The sequence below is a fragment of the Antechinus flavipes genome, chromosome 5, assembly GCF_016432865.1.
Source record: "Antechinus flavipes isolate AdamAnt ecotype Samford, QLD, Australia chromosome 5, AdamAnt_v2, whole genome shotgun sequence".
Taxonomy (NCBI): domain Eukaryota; kingdom Metazoa; phylum Chordata; class Mammalia; order Dasyuromorphia; family Dasyuridae; genus Antechinus; species Antechinus flavipes.
The window spans coordinates 246240754-246263978 of record NC_067402.1 but is presented as its reverse complement, the minus strand read 5'-3'; the positions used below and the strand labels follow the sequence as shown (position 1 = coordinate 246263978).

The window sequence follows — 23225 nt, the reverse complement described above, 5'->3', positions numbered from 1 at the left end:
AAGATCAGGCCTTGGACCTCAGGCTGCAGGAAGTTCATATGATCTCTGGGCCTAGAAATCTCTAAAAGGTTAAGATCTTAGGCTAGCTACAGGAAGTGATGTGACCCACAGGAAGCAGACACCTTTGGTGACCATTGGTCAAGGATAGTTACTTGCTTTTAGTCTATCCAATGAAAAGATGTGGGTCTTTAGCTGTTGTACTCTTGACAAGCTCCAAGAGCATATGTTGGGAGCTGGGATGCCTCCTAGGTATGCTTGGGCTTCTCCCTGCAGGGACTAAATAAATGCTTTCTCTTTGTACCTGAAGATGTCTCTGATTAGTTAATTTGGGAAAGGAGGTCTAGCATCGTCCCACACAAGACAACTCCTGCTTTCTTCCTTCCCCCACAAAAAAGCAATTTAAAAAAAAATTTTAAGAGTGATTTTCTTTTTAAATTGGAAAAAAAAAGATAAAATATTGGTAGTTTAAAGAGGAAAATGAAATAAATTCTATCAAGGGGGGGGGAGGGTATCTCAGAATGTCCACAGTGTTCTTCATAGTGACTATAATCTCTAGTTTGAAAGGCATGGTGACCATTTATTTACTAATTCAGAGTCACAATTGCCAATTGTTTTACCACATACCACATAATTTTTACTTATATATTTTTCAGAAGATTCTGCCAAATTAAAATGGGTCATTAATAAGTAGTTTTCTTCCTTTCTAGCGGTTTTCATCGTCTCTGACCTTTTTTTTTTTTTTTTTTGTGGGGGGGGGGTCCCATTCATTATAATTAGTAGTGGTAAGACAGATGGTGTTCTAAGCATTTCCCCATCATTGTGATTCATTTTTTTTTTTTTAACTGCCCTATTTTCCATAGTGGGGTGGAGGGCTATAAGAACATGTTCATTTTTCAGCCTCAAATGTTTGAGAAGCTAGAAAACCTAAAGAATTTCTGTGGATTCCTTATATTAAGATCAGATGTGCAAATGTCACACAGAATATCTTCCATATTTGGATAAAAGTGGTTTAGATGGAAAATATTTGAGATTTCTGAATTGCCACACATTTAGGAGCAAAATTAGAACAAGAATTGTATGGGGTCAGTATCACTTTCTTAGTTATATGAGGTTAGCAGGATAGTGTCTATTAGGAAGGGATTGAATTGTGTCTGTTATGTCTCCATCATTTAAAGAATTTTATGAAGCATACCAAACCAGACTAATGAAACAAATGGAATACAGAGCATCAGCATAACTGATTGAAATGATCTAAGCCTTGTTATCATCCATTCGAGGATAATTAATAATCAGTGAATATTGAGAAAAGGGGTGCATATCTAGTTTAGAAGTGAGGCATTTCACCAAGATATTCTCAAAGTGAGAGGATATGAGTTGCCTCCCATTATGTTAGATAATAAGTTGCTCAGAGTTTTCTCTCCCACAATGTTTAGCATAGTGATGGGTACATACTTTATTCTTCAGTTGTGTCCAACTCTTCATGACACCATTTGGGTTTTTCTGGGCAAAGACAACTAAAATGGTTTGAAATTTTCTTCTCATTTTATAGATGAGAAAAGTGAGACAAACAGGGTTAAGTGTCTTGCCTAAAGTCACACAGCTAGTAAATATCTGGGGCTAGATTTGAACTCAAAAAGATGAGTCTTTCTTATTCTAAACCTATTTGGCATTCTTTCGGCTTCCTACCTGCCTTGGGTACATACCAGAGGCTTTCTAAAATACTTGTAAATTGATTAAACAAGCCTCATCTTTGCTTTGTCCATTTCTAATCCACCTAGTTTGTCATTTAAATTTAGTGAGAGTTAGAAATTCTTTGGCACCATTGCTACATTTAACAACTTTTACATATTTATACTTATTCACTGTTATTTATGATACACTTAGATTTACTTCATTGACTGTGTTTTTTCTGAGTAGGTAGAGATCATTGTTTTTTTTAATTTATGTTCATTTCCCCAGGATCTTGTGCAGTCCTTGATGTCTGGTAGGAGCTTCATAAATATTTGTTATTTGATTAATGCAATTTCTTGTTTTATCTTATTTTGTTTCAGCATTTTGGATTCTTCTGAACAAATTCATTCAGAGCAGTTTTTTTTTTTTTTGTCTTGATTAAATTGGCATTTGTTTGAAGTTACACATAATTTTTATTTTATTAGGTTATTTTAAAAAAAAACTTGGTCACATCTATAACAGGAGTCTAAATCCTAATGTTTTCATATTTTTGAACAGCATGGATTCCTTTATTTGAGAAACTTTGGAGGTCAGTAGTTCTATTAATGGGAATTTTTATTTTGTTAGCATTGAAAACCACTGGTTTCTTTTTAAACTTCCTTTTTGGTTCAGTTACTTTACTTTCCAAAATATTATTTATCATCCTTCCAGATTTCATCTGAGACACATGATACAGGCCTTGCTTCTGAGGCAGACAAAGTACGTCATGCGTATATTTGATTTAATGGAGGGTAGACTTCTGTACATTCTGTGATTGTATGCCATATAAAAAACTGACTTGCTTTCTAATTGGATTGAGAACAATTTGGACTTGAGTTAGTTGGTACCTCTTTCCCATATTTCTGGTCCATGAAGTTGAAAGTAAGGAATGTTGGTCAGGCAAATTAAAAAAACATCTTTCCTTATATGCAGAAGACAGCTCCTGTTGAGGACCATCACTATTCTTTCAAGTATCCTAATTTCTGGAAAGGAATCTTTCATTTATTTTGTGTCATTAGCCTCTTCTGTTTGAGTTTCAGAATTTTACCTCATCCAAAAAATTTTTTTTCCCAAAATTTTCTTTGTCATGCTACCTCTTCACTCCGCCACAGAAATAGCATAGGACCTTTTAACTCTGAGTGATAAATTTTTTAATGTTAGAGTCAAGAAGTATCGTATAGTTCATCTAGTTCAGCCTCTTTTTACAGTTGAAGAAACTGAGGCCAAGTACCAAGAAATGGCTAGGTGGGTAATTGGAAAGAAGAGGAAGGTAGACAAAATTACATTCCAATTTTCTTTTAACAATTTAATTATTAAGAAAATCAAAATCAAGAGTTGAAGGAATTTTTTTATTTATAATTCTTTGAATGAAGGCATTTTGGATAAAGCTTGTTTTAACTATTTTTTATTAGGGGAAAAAATATGCCAGAAATGAACAAATTATAAGAATAATAGATTGGTGATGTTCAGGGAGAAGGATGTTATTGGCGGGTAGTAGCCTAAGGTTAGGATATGGAATCTGCTGTGAATGTAGTCTCTGGAGATTCGGAAAGTGCACATTTCTGGAGTTAGCCCATTAGGTCCTGGAGTAAAGCTCTGGTCTCTCTAGTCCAATTAAGACTGAGGCCAGTGGGAAATGTTTGGAGTTTAAAAGTAGTTGGTTATAAAAGTGCAAGAATGAGAGAGTAAATTTGGATGGTGATGATCAGAGGAATAAAGTAACTAATTTATTATAATAAATAAATCACTTTAGACTCTGAAAATAGTGAAAAACAGCAACAGGAAAAGAAGAAAAGTTCCATTTTCTCTGCAGTCCTATGAAGGGATACCTTCAAAGTCATTTATTCCAAGATCCTGATTCAATAGGTGACTTGGCTATAGTCACACAGCAACTAGCTTTAACCACCCCTCCCCCCCTCCTGTATTCTTTACTCTGTATTATATTATATCCTCAAGTAGTGTAAATGTTATCCCCATTTTGTAAATTGTAAGCTTCCATTTGTCATATAGCTGGTAAATGTTGACTTCAGAACTCAGATCAGGGCCTTTGGAGAATTATTTCAGTCTCACTGTTCAGGATGCTTATAACTTTTATTAGGGGACTCGTATTTGAAATGGAAAGGGGTTATGATATAAAATTACATATTATATACAAATTCATTTTAGCTTCAGGGTAGGAGGAAGAGCACCTGTAATTGTGGGAGACTTCTTTGAAGACCTCAGTTGAGTGAAGCTTTTAAAGAAAGCTGAGCATTACAAGAGGCTTTGTGGAGGGAATGCTCTTCTGGCATGAGGGGTGGATTTCTTGTGCCTGGGGAGAGGAGATAGAATATCCTGGAGGAGGAGCTGCAAGTAAGCCAATTTCTGTTAGCATTACAAAAGAATCATAAGATTTAGAGCTGCAATAGGAATTAGATCATTTAGATCAACCTCTTCAATTTAGGTGAAGAAATTTAGGCTTAGGAAGGTTTAACTTACCTGCCCAAGGATTTTTGTTTTTGCCTTTGATGATGGAAAGTTTCACTATTCAGAACTGTCTGCAATCTTGATGCATTTAAAATGTGGCTCAGTTTATTAAAATTATTTTTAAATTCAATTTTTAAAGAACACATCTGATAGGTTTTCAAAGTAACAATGGGGCAAATATTACTAATAATTGCATGCATATATTTTAATCTGTCACGAGAATCATCAATTGCATATAGCAATGAGTCCTTTTTTTTCTTTCTTTTTTTTTTTAGGGTCTAGATGAATATGAAGATGATGAAGAGGGCCAAAAAGAGAGGAAAAGAGAAGATGCTATCACACAACAGAATACAAAACAGAATGAAGCTGCAACCTTAGACCCTGGGTTACAGGTAAAGATTTTAAAATTATGAGCATGTCAACAGATCATCTAAATATAGTCACCTTCCAAATTTCCAAAGATTTGTAGTGAATTTTGCTGTCAGATTTCATCTAATATCACCTATTTATTTCATCTTTAATGATTCTTCGTTTATGAGGGAAACATTAAGTGTGTTGATGACCTTCTGCTAGGTCTCTTGACATTATTGAGACACCTTTGGGGAAGCTGTCTGTTGGCTATCCTTTGGTTCCAGTGAGTACATGACCCATTCATCTTTTTTTCTACTTCCCTACTTATATCACTGCTTTATACTTAGTAGTTCCAGCTCATGCCTACCATACCCCTTTCTGTTCATTGATTGAGACCTACAACCTGGATGACTAGTATTCTTCCAGAAGATTATTGATTTTTTAAAAAAGTAAACAGATATGCTTTTGTTTTATGAAGAAAATTGGGGTGATGGGTATTATATTTTCTTTTCTTTTTTTCTTTTTTTTAGATTGATAAAAGAGGTTTATTATTGGATTTGACAGTAAGGAGATAGGTGAAGGAAGAGATAAAGAGGGCGCCAGACAGAGGGTCCAGTGGACAGAGGGTCCTCACATGGCTGGCATGTTTGGGACCTCTGCCGGTATTATATTTTCTTAAATTCATTCCAGTATACAGTTCACCAAAACTTCCTGATTTAAAAAAACAAAACATTGTTTTGCATCTAATTTGCATTAATTTGCATCTAAATGATTAATAAAAGCCACAGAAATCAGGCCCATCAGTGAATCCTCCAGTCTTCCAACCAGGTTGACATTGATTCTGGATATTTAGCCAGTTCTGAATCTATCTTAAACATATATTATCATCCAACTTAGAATTCTCCACTTTAGCCATTAGGTTTGCATGAGAGTTGTTCAGTAAGTTATTTAATTTCAAAGATGCTCTATCATTTCTTTGATCTTTTTGCCTTGCCTCTATTTCAGGAGAGTAAATGAGGTCAATCTAAAATAACTTATTCTTTTAAATAACAACAATTTTTTTGGTCATTATTTGTCTTTATGTGGGTCCTTTCCATTGAAACATCTGTTGTGGTGAAAAAGAATTAAGCCAAAAAAAAAATTGATCATGATACCTTGTCTGATAATGTATACCTAAATAAGTCCATTTTAGTCATCTCCCATTTAACTTTAAGAGAGGAGCTATTATTTGTTGTAAGGAATGTAAGTTTGCCACTTTTTTATATAGTCACATTGTTCACTTTGTTGCTGCTAAATAAATAAATAAAAATAGAACTGACAACCATATTTCTCAATTTGGAAAGCATTGCTTAGGGAACATTGACTCAGTTTATACAAGTCTTAGAAGGTTTCTCTGAAATCTTTCCCTTTATAATTTCTTACAGTACTATAATATTATATTATATTTATATGCCATAATTTGTTCAGATGTTTTCTAACTGCTGGGCATCTCCTTACTTTCCAGCTTTTTGCCACTATATAAAGAGCTGCTATAAATAATTTTGTACACATAGGATCTTTTCAGTATCATTTTCTGGTTTTTGTTTTTTGCAAGGCAATTGGGGTTTTAAAAGACTTGTCAAGGGTCACACAGATAATAAATGACCAGTGTCTGAGGTCTGATTTGAACTCATGTCCTCCTGACACTATGGCTGGTACTCTATCCACTATGCCACCTGGCTGCCCCTCTTTAATGTGTTTGGGATATTGGCCTCCTAGGCATATTGCCCAGCTTCTTCTGACTCATAGCAAATTGTCATTTTTCTTAATAACCTTTTCTAGGATTTTTCTGAGTATTGATGTAAAACTGGCATTTGGTTTGTGAAGTCTTGTAGAAATTAAGGACTTTGCTTATATGTAGCATCTTTATCATTCTCCTTTATTCCTCACCTTTGCAAGTTCTTCTTGTAACTTTGGGATGATCCTTGCTGTAGACTAAATGCCTTTGAATTCTTTTAAGATAATAAGATATTCTCTTTCTGTACTTCATTTATCTTGGGTTTCAGTTTCTTCATAACTTCTTAGATTCTCTGCTTTCTGGATACTGAATTTGGTTCAACAATTATTTATCAGTAGCATCTTTTATTCAAAGGCCTATGCTAGGTGTTATGGGAGATTAAAACAAGTCTCACCAAGAATTGATTCCTGTTCTCACAGAACCTATAATTTAGGAGGCAGCTATAATCTATTCACAAACCATACAGAATAGATCATAAATATATGAGAGAAATAGAAATTGAATACTAGGGAAAATAGGTAAACTGGAAATACTGAGTATAGGCTCATATAGTTGTCCAGACTGCTATGAATTCATCATACAAGTTATGTAATAAAGCTTTGATCTACAGCCCATCTTGACCCTAGTGTTATTGATTACACTTTATAAGTAGTTTGTCTATTCACTGCATTCATCAGGCAAATTGCTCCACCTAGCTACTTCTGAACCTAGAGGGAAGAGAATAGGAAGAAAAAAAAATTAGAGGTTCTTTTTTTTTTCCTCCCATTTTTAAGGCAAATTTAACTTTACTGGTCATTATATCCTCTGCTTTTTTTGCTTCTTGAAAATTTGTCCTGAATAATGCTAGTGGGATGGTTCACCTACCTTTCCAGTATTACTTCATGCGTCTGTTCTTTACCCAAACTTATCCCTGCTATCATTTTATTCTTCTTTCTTTCCTGACCTTGGGTCTTTGCACAAATAAACTCCCACCTTTATAATATGTGAAGCTCGACTTCTGCCTTACAGAAACCCTAGTTTCTTTGGAGTCTATCCCAAAGACCGCCTCCTCCCTAAGACCGTGCCTGATCCCTCTACTTGATAGGGTTTTCTCTCCCAGGAAATTGATTTGTAAATACATTGTATTTAACTTATTTGCCAACATTTTCTATCCTCTCCTGTGGAAGGAGAAAATTTCCTTGAGGGCTGACACAGTCTTGTTTTTATATCCTGCCTCTATAAGTAGCACTGTGCATAATTGAATTCTTAGATCTTAATAGGAACCTGTCATAAAATTACCTCTACATAAACATACAATTTCCAAGAATAAGATAAAGCTAATATTACAATTTAAACCTACATCTTCTTTAAGCTTATATCCTTGATTTCTTGTAGTCGATAAGCATGTAAGTGCCTACTATGTCATAGGCACCTTATTAAGCAGGGAGGATATAAAAAGAGACAAAAAGCTCTTTCCAGGAACTTACAATCTAGTGGAGAACATGACAGATATGTGTAAATATGCCACATACAGAAAGAATAAAAGAAAATAATTCAAAGAGGGAAGTTGGAACTTGGAAAGAAGATTGGAGATGAGAAGGGAGAACATTCCAAGCATAGGGGACCGCTCGGAGTCTAGAGATGAAGCATCTTGTTCAAGAAATAGTATGGCAAGGGGGAAATCTGATTTCCTGCATAACTTCTTCACCTTGATATTTTTAATAGCCACTCAAATATTATTAACACTATGTTTATAAACTCTCTTATTCTAGATTACTAATGTAGATGCTGCCTAGTTTTACTCATGTTTTCTTAATTCTTACCAACTTCAGTTTTAGAAGATGATATATTTTCTTAACTTTATTCCCAAACATGGGGGAAGGGGACTCTAGGATTTGAAGTATGGGGCTTCCTGTGCAAAAACTGTGATACTAAGTTGTTTAGTTTACACACTCAATTGTGACAAGAATTCAGAGAAGGTAGAGATCACCATGGCTTGGAACGAAAGAGCTAGCTGAAGGAAAAGCTTACTTTCAGTGTTAAAATAACGAATTGAGAGAATGAAAGGAGCAATGTTCCAGCAGAGAGGTGGAAATGAGGATGGAATTTGTGGGTGGCTTTTGCTATAGAGGAGGGAGATGGGTGATTGCCCTTTTGTTGAAGGATTTTCATTTTTACTGGTGATTAATGAACGGATCACTCTATCTGATTTTTAGAATGTTTTGTTTTTGCAAATACATTTGATGAAGGGAATTTTATACTTCCAGTGACCTATGGGAAAGAAGACGGATCATTTAAATCTCCTACCCTGCCCTGACCAACTCATGTCTGTGATTCTCACTCTGGGCTTGCTTTAGCTGTTGAGTGCTGTCACTTCCTCCAATTAGCATGATTCAAAATAAGCTTGGTTTCCGGTTACAATAATTTGACTTACAAAGCCTTACTTTCCATTCTTATTTTTTAAAAAAAATATTAGGAGTAAAAGTAAAACAGTCACATTTAGATAATGCTTTTTAATTTACAAAGACCTTTTCTTACAACAGCTGAAGGTCTATACAGGTAAGCTAGTACAAATATTATACTTACTTTACATATGAGATGTAAAGGAGGAAGGAAGTCACTCAGTCAAGCCTCTTGGTCTCTTGGCCTCAGTTTGTTGTGCAGTAAAATGGATAGGTTAAAATATACCAGTGGTTCCTGTTTTGTAGTTAATTGGTTCTGCATAATGATCCAAGAGGGAGTGCTCACAGTTCTTTAATAGTTCTTAAAGAGTATATAATTGCAGATTGTTATGAGTAAAATTTTAAATTTCCATGGGGGTTCACAATACGTTGGTTTGTGTAAAGGGGTTGAGGAAATCAAAATTACTGGGAATCATTGGAATTGATGTTTTGTTTGGTTCTGATTTAATTATAGATATAAAAGAGGAAATTAGTTGGGGCCATCTACATCCCTCCATCCCCCCTCTTAATTTAACACCTTCATTTTACAAAGAGAAAATGAGAGGTTTGGGAGGTTATGGACTTCCCAAAGACATACCTTAGAAAGTGCCTGGTAATTACTGGAACCCAAGACTTAAAGCAGTGTGAAAATCTGGTATTTTTCGTTGCCATAGCATTGTAATCAAGAGAATACAGTAATATCCTTCACAGGTGTAATTAGTGATCATACCAAAATATGAAAATATGATCAGTCATAAGTAATTAACAGTTTTACTAAACTTCTCTGTGTTTTCTCCTTATAATACCTTCCATAACAACTTTGTTTCCCTAGTACTTCTAAAAAAGTGATCTGCTTTGTAAAAATAAATCTAGATGATTAAAAAAAACCACTTCAATTAGACTAACACAACTATAAAGAAGTTTAACTTCTTTTCTCTGTCTCTTTTCCTCTACTTACTTGGTTGTATTTATATTTTAAAGGACTATATTAACCTGCAAGATTATATAATTACTTGTAGAATTTCAAGAAGTCATAGCATCTTATAGATGAAAAGGATTTCTAAATTAATCCTCTTCAGAACAATCTTGAAAAGTATTCATTTAAATCTCTGCTGTTATATTTCTGTGGACAGGGAACTCAGAATCAATGGAGAGAAGCTATTTGATTTGTCTGCAGTTTTTTATTAAACAGAGAAATGTCTCCCTATGATTTTTACTCATTGTCCTCAAGCGTTTATGAATGGCTATTATGCTGTGCCAAATAAGCATTCAGTTCTTCTCTTCTCTCCCCTTAGTTCACCATAGTTGCACGGCTTAGTCAAGTGCCTTACCCATAGCAGATACTTAATAAATTCTTGTTGACTTATATTGCCTGGTTTCCTGATCTTCCACCATCTTTGTGGGAGAATCTTAGCATTTAAATCTAGGATTATATGTAGAGATCACCTGGACTAATGACCTCATTGGAAAGATGAGAAAATGGAGACTAGAGATATCAAGGGACTCAAAAGTGTAGTAAGTAGGAGAATTGGGATTCAAATCTTCATTCATCAAACTGAAATCCTCTACCTATTAGTCAGAGAACCTTGTTGAGAGAATTCTAGGGGATTTAACCAAACTCCTGGCTATTTCTACAGAAGTCTCATCTGGTTTCCTTGATATTACCTTAAAAAAAAAGTTTTCAAAGCATTTATTCATCATTTGCACAACTCTTTAAGATAAATATAGTGTAAGTAGTCATATCCCTGTATCATAGATGAGAAAAATGAGGCTCTGAAAAACTAAGTCATTTTTCTATGGCCCCATATATAGAAAATATACCAATGGAATTCAAATCCAAATCTGTTGATTACTAATTCCAGCATGTAGTCAGGTATGCCTTCCTATTCCATCCATTCCCCCTGCCTGACCCCCATTTCTTACTTCTTTTGGTCATTGGCTAAAGTAGATGCTGCATTTGTAAATAGTGGTAGGATTACAGGAACTGTCTCTTCTTTAAAACAGTAATTAATTTCTGTTAAATACATGCTTAATTTTTAATCATTGTCAGTCATATATTTAGGTTGGCTATTTTTCTTTTCTCACAACTTTTAAGAGAACATTGGGTAACAAGGATAATTATTTAGTTCCTTGTGAGAGGGAAATTTTTTCTTTTCCTAAATTCATTTTGAGATTTTACTCTTTGCAGGACAGAATAAAGTAAAAATTAGCATTTAAACTCACAGTCTGCCTCTAGCCTACTTATTCAGGTTTGTGTATTTATACCCCCTTCCCCTCCTGTTCTGTCCCCAAGAGCTCCATGCTTGCTATTCTCCTACTATGTGAAATTTATCTTAAGCCCCTGTGCCTTTGTACAAAGTGTCTCCCATCTCTGGAATACAGTCCCTGCAATACAAACCCCTTGTCTTCTTAGAAACTCAGAATCCTTCACTTAGTAGTTAATGCCCCATCTCCAATTTACTTTGTATTTATGTCTGTGTCCTTGTTATGCTTATTTAGTTTCCACTAGTAGGATCATAGCATAACAAATTAGAGCTGGAAGAGGAATGATCAAGTAAAATACTTGAACTGAAGTAAAAGACTGAAATGAAACAATTCAAAGGTAAGATGTTAATCCTAAGTCTATCATTTTCCTTACCACGTCACATTGCCTACTGATGTAAGCTCCTTGAATCTTAATTCTTCATGTCTCTAAGACCTTGCACTGTGCCTGGTACAGACCAGGTGTGTCATATTAATTATTAAAATTATTAAATTCATAGTAATTATTAAGAAATAATATCCTTAATTCTTTTAGTGAAACATATCATTCCTGGTTGAATTGTTATATTTAAAAATGGAGGCTACTAAAGGAAGGATATTGGATCTGCAGTGGGACCCAATTTGTGGCATAAATATTTTATAAAATGGTTTAAAATGGAGTCAGTGGAACAAAAGAGTCACTGATATGGAAGTTTGCATTATAGTCCACTTTTACCCAATACAATATAATACAACAGATATTTGAAGTGCCAGCTGTTTGCTGAGTACTTTTGCCAGAATAGGGAAAGCTGAAACAAGCAAAATTAACTAGCCCAGACCCTGTTTTTCATAAACTTCAGTCAAATGGAGAAAGAAGTAAAACAGTAATACATAGCTGCATATAAAATATTACATGGTCAAAGCCATTATAATGGGACTGGGGTCTGGGGAGTTGTTTGGTGCAAACCATGGGTGAATCAAGGCATACTTTCCAGAGGAAGGGACATTTGAGTTGATTAGTAAAGAATAATATGGAATACAGGATAGATGTAGATGATAGGGTAGATGATAGGATAGATGAGGAGAAAGGGAATTTTGAACAAAGGCATGGAGGTATGAGAATGTCTGTTGGGGAGAGGGTATAAGAATGTCTTTTGGGGAGGTTGGGGAATAAGACTTTTCTAGCTTGCTAGAACATAGAGCTCATTGAAGATGTAATTTGAGCTAAGCTGGAAAGATAGGTTATCGCAAGTACAATCCAAGATCAAGATATATTGAACACCAGGTAGAGAAGAGTTATATATTTATAAATATTTGGGGAAGATGAGAATTTTTCATTATCTTTGTTTTCCATTTCTCAATGTTCATATATCTGGGATTCATAAAATTTTAGTGATGTTACTGTGATTTACATGGAACTGTTAGCATTGAGTTTATTTGGCACAATTCTGTATCATTTCTCATTGCACTCAACTGGATTTAGTTTTGTCTGATCCCATTACAGGTGTGGTTTTATATTTGTTCTTTATAGACCATGAGCTGCCAATGCACCTGTAAAGACAATGTCTGCAGGATTTTCCTCCTTGACCATTTCTAAGATATGATGTAGAATTCTTTTACATGGATACAAAGCAAAATGGGCTTTAAGAGCATTTTCTCAGCTCACCATACCTTGTCTCTCCTTTCCTGTATCCCTTCTCTGAAACATAAACCATCCTATTCATTGTAAAGAAGCTCTCATTAAGGAAAAGTATATCTTAAACCAATTGTGTAACTCCTTGGCTTATTGTGTTTGAAAGGTTTTATTTCATTTTTTTCCTGAATCTTTGTTTAAAAAAGTTTCAGTGATACCTTTTTTTTTAAGTGGGAGATATTAAATTAGTCCTTTTTCACCTCATTCCCTGCCCGAGATTGAATCCTTCCTTGTGATCATTAAAAACAATCAAGGTAATTCAATAAGTATCTATTTAATCATCTACTGGCCTCAAAACCTTATCTATAAAAGAAAGGAGGATGAACTAGATGATTTTAAAGGTTCTCCAAGGTGTACCTCTGATTCTGTGATCCAATAGGGAAACCTTGGGTAACAATGGATTCACTATTCAATCTTAGTTGTTCCTCCCCTTGCTTGCCCTGAGGTAGAAAGTATACTTTGTTTTATATTTTTTCAGATCCTTATTGAGAATTTGTAGCCTTTTAATTTGAAAGTAAGTGAAATTCTACAAAATGTTTGACAATATCTTTCTATTTTTCATTCTTTCTCAACATTTACAATGAACAGAACTCTGCATATGATGATACCATGTAAAAAAAAACACAGAAAACTCTGCATAGGGATCATTATTTATTGGAATTTAAAAGTCCACCACTACTAAAATTTTCCTCAAATACATTATTTGGAGGTAGAGAGATTTCTATTCCTTGGGAGTTCTACTAAGGGAACCTGTACTCTGAGCAGTGTAACTTAGCAGGAATGACTTTGAAGCACATTTTCATCTCTCTCATTGAAGAGTAAGCTTCACTCTTCACAGGAAGTGCTCACCTGAAGTCAGGTAATGAAGTTGGTAGATAAATATAAATTAATTAATATAAAGTAATATTACCATAATTTTGGGGAAAGGGACATTAGTAATTGATGGCATCAGGACAGGCTTTCTGTAGGAAGTAGTATTTAAACCAGGTCTTAAAGGAAGTCAGAGACTAAGAGATGAAGACAGTGAGGAAATTTCTGCAAGATCATGGAAATAGGAAAATGGGGTGTGTTATATGGGAAGCTGCAGGTAGGTCAGCTTTGCTAGATTGAGAAGTGCATGGAGGATAATAATATAGTAGGGAGCCTGAAAACATGAGCTGTAGCTAGATTTTGGAGCATTTTAAAAGCCAAAATGAGGAGTGTGTATTTTGACTTAATAGTTATGGGGAACCACTTGAAGAGTTGATAGGAATGCTGCAGGTAGAAAGGGGAAAGGAAGCGATTCATGGCATTAGAGAACACGTTCAGCAGCAAGGGCACCAAGGCAGGTAAAAATAGTACAGATTCAGAAGTAAGATAATAACATCCACTTTGGCAGAATCCTATATAGAAGGAAGTCATAGGGAGAGGTAAAGCTTAGAGAGGTAGTTTGGTGCCAGATTGGGGAGGGCCTTTGAGACTTTTGAGCTAGCTAAAATAAATAAATAAATGAATGAATGTGCTGTGCTCCTTCTTCCTCTCTCTTATGCTCTCAAAATTATCACCTGATGACTAGCCTTCTGGCGAAAACCAACTGGCCTGGTCCTTAGCTAAGTCTATGGCTGAATTCTCTCCAATTTTGATATTGGACGCACATCTGCACGTACGTTTTGCTGAATCAAAGTAATCTCCTGATAATTAAGGATCGTCTGAAGAAGATGCCACTGGAAAATCTAGAACTCGTCTTATGTAAAATAATTTTATGGGCAGATGATTATTTCTAGATTTTATATGTGCTCTAAAAATACACCAAATTCAATATAATCAAAATATTTAAGCTGGTTTTTAAATTAATACAGCAATACGACAAGTAAATGTAAAATGTCCCACGGAGTTGTTTAATCCTGAACCTTATTCAGAGTGGTTCCATTGTCTCAGTTTTTAGAGTCTTTCACTGTTCAATATGTAATTTGATTTACTAGAATTACAGTGAAATAGTATAGCATTTATTCACAGAATTTTTATTATGTAAGAAAAGAATGTATCCTAATACATAAACAAAGAACAAGCCTTTGAGTGTTCAAATTAGAACCTAAACTATTAGGATAAGTCAGTAATTCAGGACTAGAAATAGTAGCACCATTGTTTTCATCCTAATTGCTTAAACATTATGAAGCATAAACATATTATAATTTCATATTTAGTATGTCAGTTTTTCTAAGAAACAATATCACTAACAGAATTCTTGAATGTATCAAATATTCCAAGGAAGTTATGTAGAAATATTCAAGTCTTTCTTGTATTAAAGTTTCAAATGACTAATTGTTCAAAAAATTGCTAGGAATGCAGGAAATTGATGTATTACATGGCTTCCTATTAACAAACTTAACTGAAGACCTTCCCAATACTGACCTCAAGAATGTGATGTTAGTTCAGTTTTTTTAAATGAGTATAGTACCTCCTGACTTGAATGTTGATGAAAACAAACTATATCAGGATCTGGTTTATATGTTAAAAGTCTAGTGATAAATCTCTATTAGCAAAGGCTTTACCAAGTTAGGAAGTTTCATTAGGGAGATATTCTACTTCTACAGCCTCAGAAATTTCCCCATGGCCATAGTCTTCATTCTTGACCTGCTAATTACCCATTTATTAATTCATGGTACCACTTGATCCCAGCATGGGCTGTTGGTATTTGACTTTATTGCATCTTTTTTATCCTACAGTTAATGAAATAATGGTGAACTAGCTGCAAATTTATTAAGCACACCCAAGTGTGTGTATGTACAAAGCACTGTGAAACTTTTAGTATGCAAAGAAAAAAAAAAATAACACTTCTTGCCCTCGTGGAGTTTATAATTTACTGGAAGATGTGTGATAAATGGAAGTAGGAAATGCAATAAACAAGTTAACTGGTGGAGTAGAGAGAGAGACAGAGAGATGATCAAGAACCAACAAAAGATGGAAGAAAAGAGATGTAAGAAGGTGATATTTGAGATGAACTTAGAAGGAATAAAAGGATTTTTGAAAAGATGAGGGGATTTTCCTTCATTCTCTAAGAGAACCAATGATATGAGTGGGGATTGGTGTCTTGATTTGTCAGTGAATTAGATTTAAATGAGGCAGAGTTGGGCAAAGTCATAAGCCTTATTCTTTGCTCCAGAGTCACTGGAGTTCAGTGGCAAGACATAAGTCAAAGTGACTGGTAATGTTCCAAGAGAGAGAGAGTATGTATTCCAGGAATGGAGATTGATTTAGGCAAATACAAAGAAGTAAGAGATACTGAAACTGTGTGAAAGGGATTTATTGTGTTAAGACTAGAAAAGACAAATTAATCCATATTGTGTAGGGATTTTGAAAGATGATAAAAAAGGTCTAGTGTTATAAAAGTTTTAAAATGATGAAAATGTCTGCCATTGTAACAGGGATATAAAATAATCAATTTTACCTATATAATAATATTTACATTTATGTAAAGCTTTAAAATTTGGAAAGCACTTTATACTTCCCCACAACCCTTTAAAAGTGGGTACTATCATTATCCCCATTTTAGAGATAAGGAAACTGATAACTGAAAATGGTTTGCCCTGAGTCACTGATGTTAGAAGCAGAATTTGAACTTGAGTATATCTGACTTAATATCTAAATCCACTCTACCTAGCCACCCCAGATATGAGAAAGACAAAGGATTTTAGAACCTTATAGTAAGGGAGCCTGACACTGGTATTATACACTGGTATGCCATTTTAAGAATATAATTTGTAGAAGTTTTTAATCTATTTTGTATTCAGTTCTCCTTGAGCAACCTATGGTCTCCTTTCCCAGAATCATGTTTTTAAATGTATAAATTAAAGATAGAAAACTCCCATAAGCTAGAAAACTCTTCCTGTTTTTTAAGCTTTTCTAATCATATCTCCAGATCCACTTTCATCTCTTTTCTGGGTGACATAAATGTCTTACATTTGGTTAGGATTGCAAAGGAAATCAATCATATTGAAAAATACTTATCACTACATATAATGTATATGTTTACATAGGTGTATTATATATTGTATATGTTTATAAGCATATGTGTTATGTATTCTCAAGTAAACAGGACCCTCCTCCTTCCAATTTAAGAACCCTTGTTTAAAGGACCAGTTCATACAGATATAAGAATATTGATTTATAAACTAAGGACTTTTTGTATGGTCATGCAAATAGTTTGATAAGTACACTTCAGGAGGGGAGAAAAACGTTTATAGGAAATAACACGTGAAAAATATCACACGATTCCATCTGTATTCATCTGTATTCAATAAAATGTACTTTTAGCATATAAACACTAAACTTCAGTTTTCTTTCCAGGCTTGCATCTAAATACCACTAACTAAACATTTTCATTTACTCATTAAGCTTTTTAAAAAATATAATTGAAAACTAGCTTCTCTGTATGTGGAAGCTTTTTGGTGGTGGTTTACCACAAAAATGACATTTGGATAACACTAGATCTGTTTTAAACATTTGGTATGCAAGATGTTCATTCTCTTTCATCCTTAGCTCAGTTACTTGCACTTAACTATTTCTAGAGTCTGAACTCTGCCCAATTTCATGGCTTCTATTTCTCATTGAAACTCAGTGCAACTTAAATTCAAAGTATGAGCCCAGTTCTCCAGTAGAAAGGATTTGAGTGATACATGACAGAGTAGAGAAAAGTCAATCCCTAGTTTTGAGTTGGATCACCCCAAGAGATGTCTGCCATTTACCCAGTGGCTTTTGGGAAAGTATTCTGAATATTCTGTGCTTTTAGAATTTGTTGGGGAGTAATCTTCACTTAATTCAGCACTTTCTTATTTATAAAGCATCCTACCTTGCAAACAAAATTGTGTGGTACAAAAATCTATTTTTAAAAACAGTAAAACTAAAAAATTGAGTTGGGTATCATAGACTGGCTGCCATCTAGGGGAGGGGGTAAAGGGAAGGAAGGAAAAAGTTGAATCAGAAGTGTTAGCAAGGGTCAGTGTTGAAAAATTACCCATGCATATGTTCTGTCAAGAAAAAGCTATAACAATTAAAAAAAAAAAAAAAAGGTATCATAGAGGTTTAATGAACTCAGTCTTCTGACCTGAAGATCAAGGCTGTTAACTTTACACCACACTGCCCAAATGGGTGACAAGCAGTAGCTTGCTTCTTGTGCAAAATGTTTGGTGACCTGGAACATAGGAATTTATACAGGTAGGCCAACCCTTCCTACATGCCTTAAGTCTAATAATAATATCCAGTATGATTCTTCTTCTCCACAAGAAAAAGATATGAAATACAAGCTTGAGCTATTGTTGGAATATATTGCCTCTTCTCTTTCTAGATTACTTCCGTTTTCTCCATCCAAATGAAAATATGAAAGGGTCAGGCCAAAGTACATTATGAAAGCTCTGATAATTCTGTCCATAAGCTAGAAAACTCTTCCTCTTTTTGAAGCTTTTCTAGTTATATCTCTAGGTCCATTTTCATCTCTTTTCTGGGTGACATAAATGACTTACATTTGATCTTATTGGGAAATAACCAGTAAATGCAGGCACTGAAATTTGAGTTTGTTGCATTAGAAATAGTTAAATTTAGAGTATAACCTGTATTCAAATCTAGGATCTTCCACTTTATTACTTTCATGAGTCTTTAGAAAGACTTTCTGGGCCTCTGTTTCTCAGGTTGGACTTAAATGACTTCCAGTTTTTCTCTTAGTTCTGACTCTGATTCTTATGATGTTTAGATTTAGCATTTTGGAACTGGGCTTAAGAGAAAAATGAGACATCCAACTTTCATGACCACTCCTTTAGAATTATATGTTTAAAATAAAATGTATTTTAAAAACTGCACAGTATACATTTGATTTTGGAAAAAAACAGTCTTGAATTTTTTTTTCTTTGCCCTTGAATTCCATGTTTTCTTTTAAGAGTATACTCATAAGCTCCAATAGGAGTTTAAGTTGAGAGAGAACATTTATTAAATGCTTACTGTGTTCTAGGAACTGTGCTATGTGCACAGTAAGGTCCTTTCATTTCTAATAAGGGATAACAAAACATGAAGGAAAGCAGGAGGAAGTAAAAAGGGAAGATACTGTGAGGGTCAGGCAGCCTACCAGAAGAGTGAGCCTGCAAATACTTTTGTGATTTGAGTGATTTCTGGTGTATTATTTCTTCTTTGATTTTTATTTTGTTCTAAATTCACAAGACACTAGGTACTCTTGAAGTTTTCTTTGGCTGCTTATTTCTTTCCTCAAAATCATCTTTTGTTCATGGCATCAAGGTTTTGATGCTATGCAGATAATTACAGTGTAAATAATAAGAGTTATTTTTCATAGCCCAGTTTTTAAGAGTTGGAAATAAAAGTCAGGAAGTCAAATACCATACTCTACCTTTGTTAGCAAAGAATCTGGTAGTTGACAGTTATTGATGGGATGTTTGGAGTTCTTAGAAGCATTTTAGGAAGTCTAAAAGCTTTAAGGCATTATGGGAATTCAAAGGGGAAAGATACCCCATCTTTCAAGATAGTACTTATTACCAAAAGCCACCCTTTCCCCAGAACATACTAGCCAAAGTCACAGAAACTTCTCTTTTTCCAAACCATTAAATACTAGTTTGAGAAACACTTTGCCCCATTCCTTCTAGGCCCTTTTGTGAGGACCTAGAATTCTAGCAGAATCATATTTCAGTTCTGAGTCGTTTTTTCCCTTCCTTATTTCTTCATGGTTCACTAAAAGTCCTACTCTCCCATGCTTCCCTGTGGCAAAATGGTGAGCAGAGGCTATCCCAATAGAATGTAAGCTTCAGCAGTGCATATCAGGTTTCACTTACATATTACATATGAACTTAATCACAGATTTAGTTGCCTATTGTCCCTAGGATCAATTTTATTAGTGTACCTAAAAATGGACTTGTCACCAGTTTGCCCATGAGTTTATGAATTTTTTGGTTTAGAAAAATTTTTTTTTGCAAATTAAGGATGGGAGTGAAATCTGCAGAAGTAGTATTTTCTAAGGGCATCATCATGAAAGCTCAAGTCTTCAATCAAATTATCAGCTGATGATTACCTGAAGCTTGTTTCAATAAAATAACCATAATGTTCTGCCATCAAAATAAATAAATAAATCTTGGTTGAGATAATGCTTCATTTTTGCTATAATTGACATTTAATTTGTACTCTCAAATTTATAATCAATAAATATTTGGAAAGCACATCAATGTTTCAGGAATAATGGTAGGCTTTAGTGAGTGGAAAGACCAAAAGAAATAGTCCGTGCTCATAAGAAACTTATATTCTGTTAATGGGGAGGCATTGGGAAGAAGGGGAAGCTTTGGTGGTGTTTTGGATAGAGGGAGGACATGAAGCTACCCAATACATTGTTTCTCAAATTTAACTATTGATGTTCTAAATTCAAAACAATTATGGCTTTATTGATCTGCTATTTAATTTATTTTTTGTCACAATAACACTTTGCTGTGGATTTACAAGATGTCATGAACAAAATTCTTTTGTGTTTTAGTATGTACTCTAATAAGCATCACTAAGATTTTAAAATATTTTCTCTGTTTGGTTTTGTACTTCTTTAAAATAAAGATTTTTAGGGATCTTGGTAGTGTTGTGATTAACTAGAGTGTAAATTAAAGGAATAATTATTACTTTTTCAAAAGACAAACTATAAAAATAATGGATTAATTTCACTGAAACATTTGGATTTTTTTTTATCTCTAGAGAAACAAGGCATGTTAATTGATGCAAAAATTTTATTATAATTTTACTTTGAAGTAAACATTTTCATCCTATTTATTTTCTTTACTATATGGATAAAGAAAATTTCATTACACCAAAACTCAGTCCTTTGAGATTTTCTTAAATTTCAATATTCTGGTATTCTTTAATAGTCAACATTTCCAATTTGAATTTTTTTTCCTGGTATCCTGACTTGTCAGTACAAGGTCTTGCCATACTTGTGCCTGTTGTTTTTCTGTAGATAAGATTCATTCTTTCCTTTTTTACAAATGAAAAATAACCAGTAATAACCAGTTCCTTATCTTTTTTTTTTTTTTTAAACATTCCATAGCAGTGAGTATACAGTACAGATACAATATGCAGTAGTGGAAAACCTTTGGGCAAGGCTAGACTCTGCTGTTTGCTTTGTTGACTGTGAGCAAGTCACTTGAACACTTTAAACTTCGGAAGACCAAATGAAAATATATAGAGCTATGTGTGTGTGTATAAATATACACATGCATAAATACGTATACATACACATACATGTACATACTATATATGTATTAAGTTTAAAGCTTGTTTTCCTTCATCCCTCTCTTTCCTTTTTCCTCCTCCCTTCATTCTTCCTTTCCTCCCTTCTTCCTTCCCAAAGTTAGGAGCAGGTTTGGTTTAGATTTTAGTATTTTTTCTTTCCCTTCCAAAGATTAACTGTAGAAGAGTTTGGGAAAAATTTAATTGTTGAGGCCTAGCTCTCAGCATCTTTTTGTTGCTGAGGCAATTGGAGTAAAGTGACTTGTCCAGAGTCACACAGCTAGGAAGTATTAAGTGTCTGAGTTCAGATTTGAACTCAGGTCCTCCTGAGTAACTTTAGAACTCAGAACTAAAAGTTAATATATTATTAGGATAGTTTTTTGTTGTTGTTTTATTTATTATTATTTTTTTTATCCTTACAGCTTTGTGATGCCCAAGATTAAAGTTGTATAAATTCTAACCAATTAGGAAATAAATACTTACAGATAAGATCTCTTGCTCTCTAGAAAAGGGTCCCACCTTTAATGATTCCTGCCTTGGGATGTTGGCTTATCTGTCACACTGTTTCAAATTTTCCCAGGCTGGGAGAACTTGTTTCCCCTACCAAACTGGAATGGCTTCTGCCTTAGAAAGGTTCAATGAAACATTCTGGAATCTCTTATCTGTCCTCATTAAGTAATGGACATAGATAAGAGTTTGTTAAATTTTGAAATACTTAGTTTCCTTAGCTTTCCTGGATACAAGAACAACTGATCCGCACATTCAGTCTTAAAATAGCTCAGTTCCAGCTGTCAAAGCATAACCAAAGTCATTTTTTCCTCCCAAAGGCCTTCACTTCGTGGTCAAGACTTTGTCACCTACCTGTGTAGTTGGCCATATTTATTCAGCTCTGTAGGCATATTTTTGTGCAAGCTTGATAATATTTCTGTCAGTCAACTTGAGTTTATTGGGGGGGGGGACTACTTCTATTAAATTTTTCTAGGATTTTGCATATGTTGACTAGAGCATTCTATATAATATGTGTGTGTATATTATACACAAAATAATATATAAAATTGTTAAAACAGAAACAATAATGATAATGGTAATTCTGTGCTACATAATGATCTGTTGACTTTTTTTTTTTAACCCCAAAGCAGGGCTGTCCATCTATTTATTTGTTTATTTATTAACCTGGATGAAAATCTTAGTAGAGCTGTGGGCTATTCTTTCTAAAATTTTAGAGATGAACTAGAATAAGGACATTTTAGCGTAAAACTGGAAAAAAAAAAAACTGAACAGTTTTTTTCGTTTAATTCTGTCCTGTTGAGCAAAAATAGTGACTAAGTGTGAGAGCCAGGACTAAATTCAAATAATAAGTTGATTGGTCAAGTGGTAAATATGCTATCAAGAATGTTGACTAATTTCTGTTGGTTGAAGCTGTTCTGGTGAGGTGGATCAAATTTAAGATTAACACAGTATAGTTATGATGCCAGGAAGTTGTTTCTTAGCTGTGTTATGCAGTTGACAGATATGGATATAGAAAAGCTGGTGTGGTACACTGGGTGGTACTAAGCCAGCCCTGAGCTAGGTGACTGAGATAAGTCATCTAATTTCCAAGTATGCCCTGCAGCACTGTGAGGCTTTTTAGTTGCAAAGTATGTTCCTCTTTGCATAAGTAGGAATTCCTTCCCCATGAATTTGCTACACCAAAAAAATCCAATTAAAAAAAAAAGATTTGGAAATATCTGCAGTTATTTGTCCACATTATCAAGTTTTCATTTTTAATTACAAAATTGAACTATCATTTGTGCTAATAATTCTCTTCAATTAAAGAAATCCTAGCATATTTACAAATGGCATTGTGTGTTTTGGATTTGGATTGGGGGGGGGGGGGGCTTCTCATTGCTTGGAGATATATAATAGGGTTTTCCAAAGTTTACTTGACTCATTTATATTTCTAAATGTATCGATTGGCCAGCTGTGGTGGTGTATGTAATTTATTCTCTTGGGAAGCTGAAGTTGGGATGAATTACTTCAGTCCTACTAAGCTATCCTCTTTAAGTCTTATCACCAATGTGTTGGGGCTGGAGGGAAAAGTTCACCCTTCTGGAGGGTCCAGCTAGCCCAGGGCATAATCAGAACAAATCAAAATTTCTATACTGATCTCCTAATGAAATCAGATCTATGAATGATCCTAAATCAGAAGAAATCAAAACTTCTATACTAATCTCCTAGTGAAATCAGATCTGTGAATGGTCCTAGTACTTCTAGTCTAGAGAAATAAGGAAACCCAACCTCAAAATAAGTAAGTAAATAAAACAAAAGTAATGCTTGACCAAATATTCAT

At 34.3% G+C, this 23225-nt stretch overlaps 1 protein-coding gene across 4 annotated transcripts in view; it reads left to right on the top strand.

Annotated features, from left to right (window-relative positions):
- PAWR (pro-apoptotic WT1 regulator) overlaps positions 1–23225 on the top strand; it is a 142032-nt gene that overhangs the window by 90878 nt on the left and 27929 nt on the right. For all 4 annotated transcript variants that reach the window (XM_052000380.1, XM_052000379.1, XM_052000382.1 and 1 more), the window contains one exon: positions 4452–4568. In XM_052000380.1, the coding sequence (XP_051856340.1) occupies positions 4452–4568 (117 nt within the window). The remainder of the gene's footprint in view (positions 1–4451; positions 4569–23225) is intronic.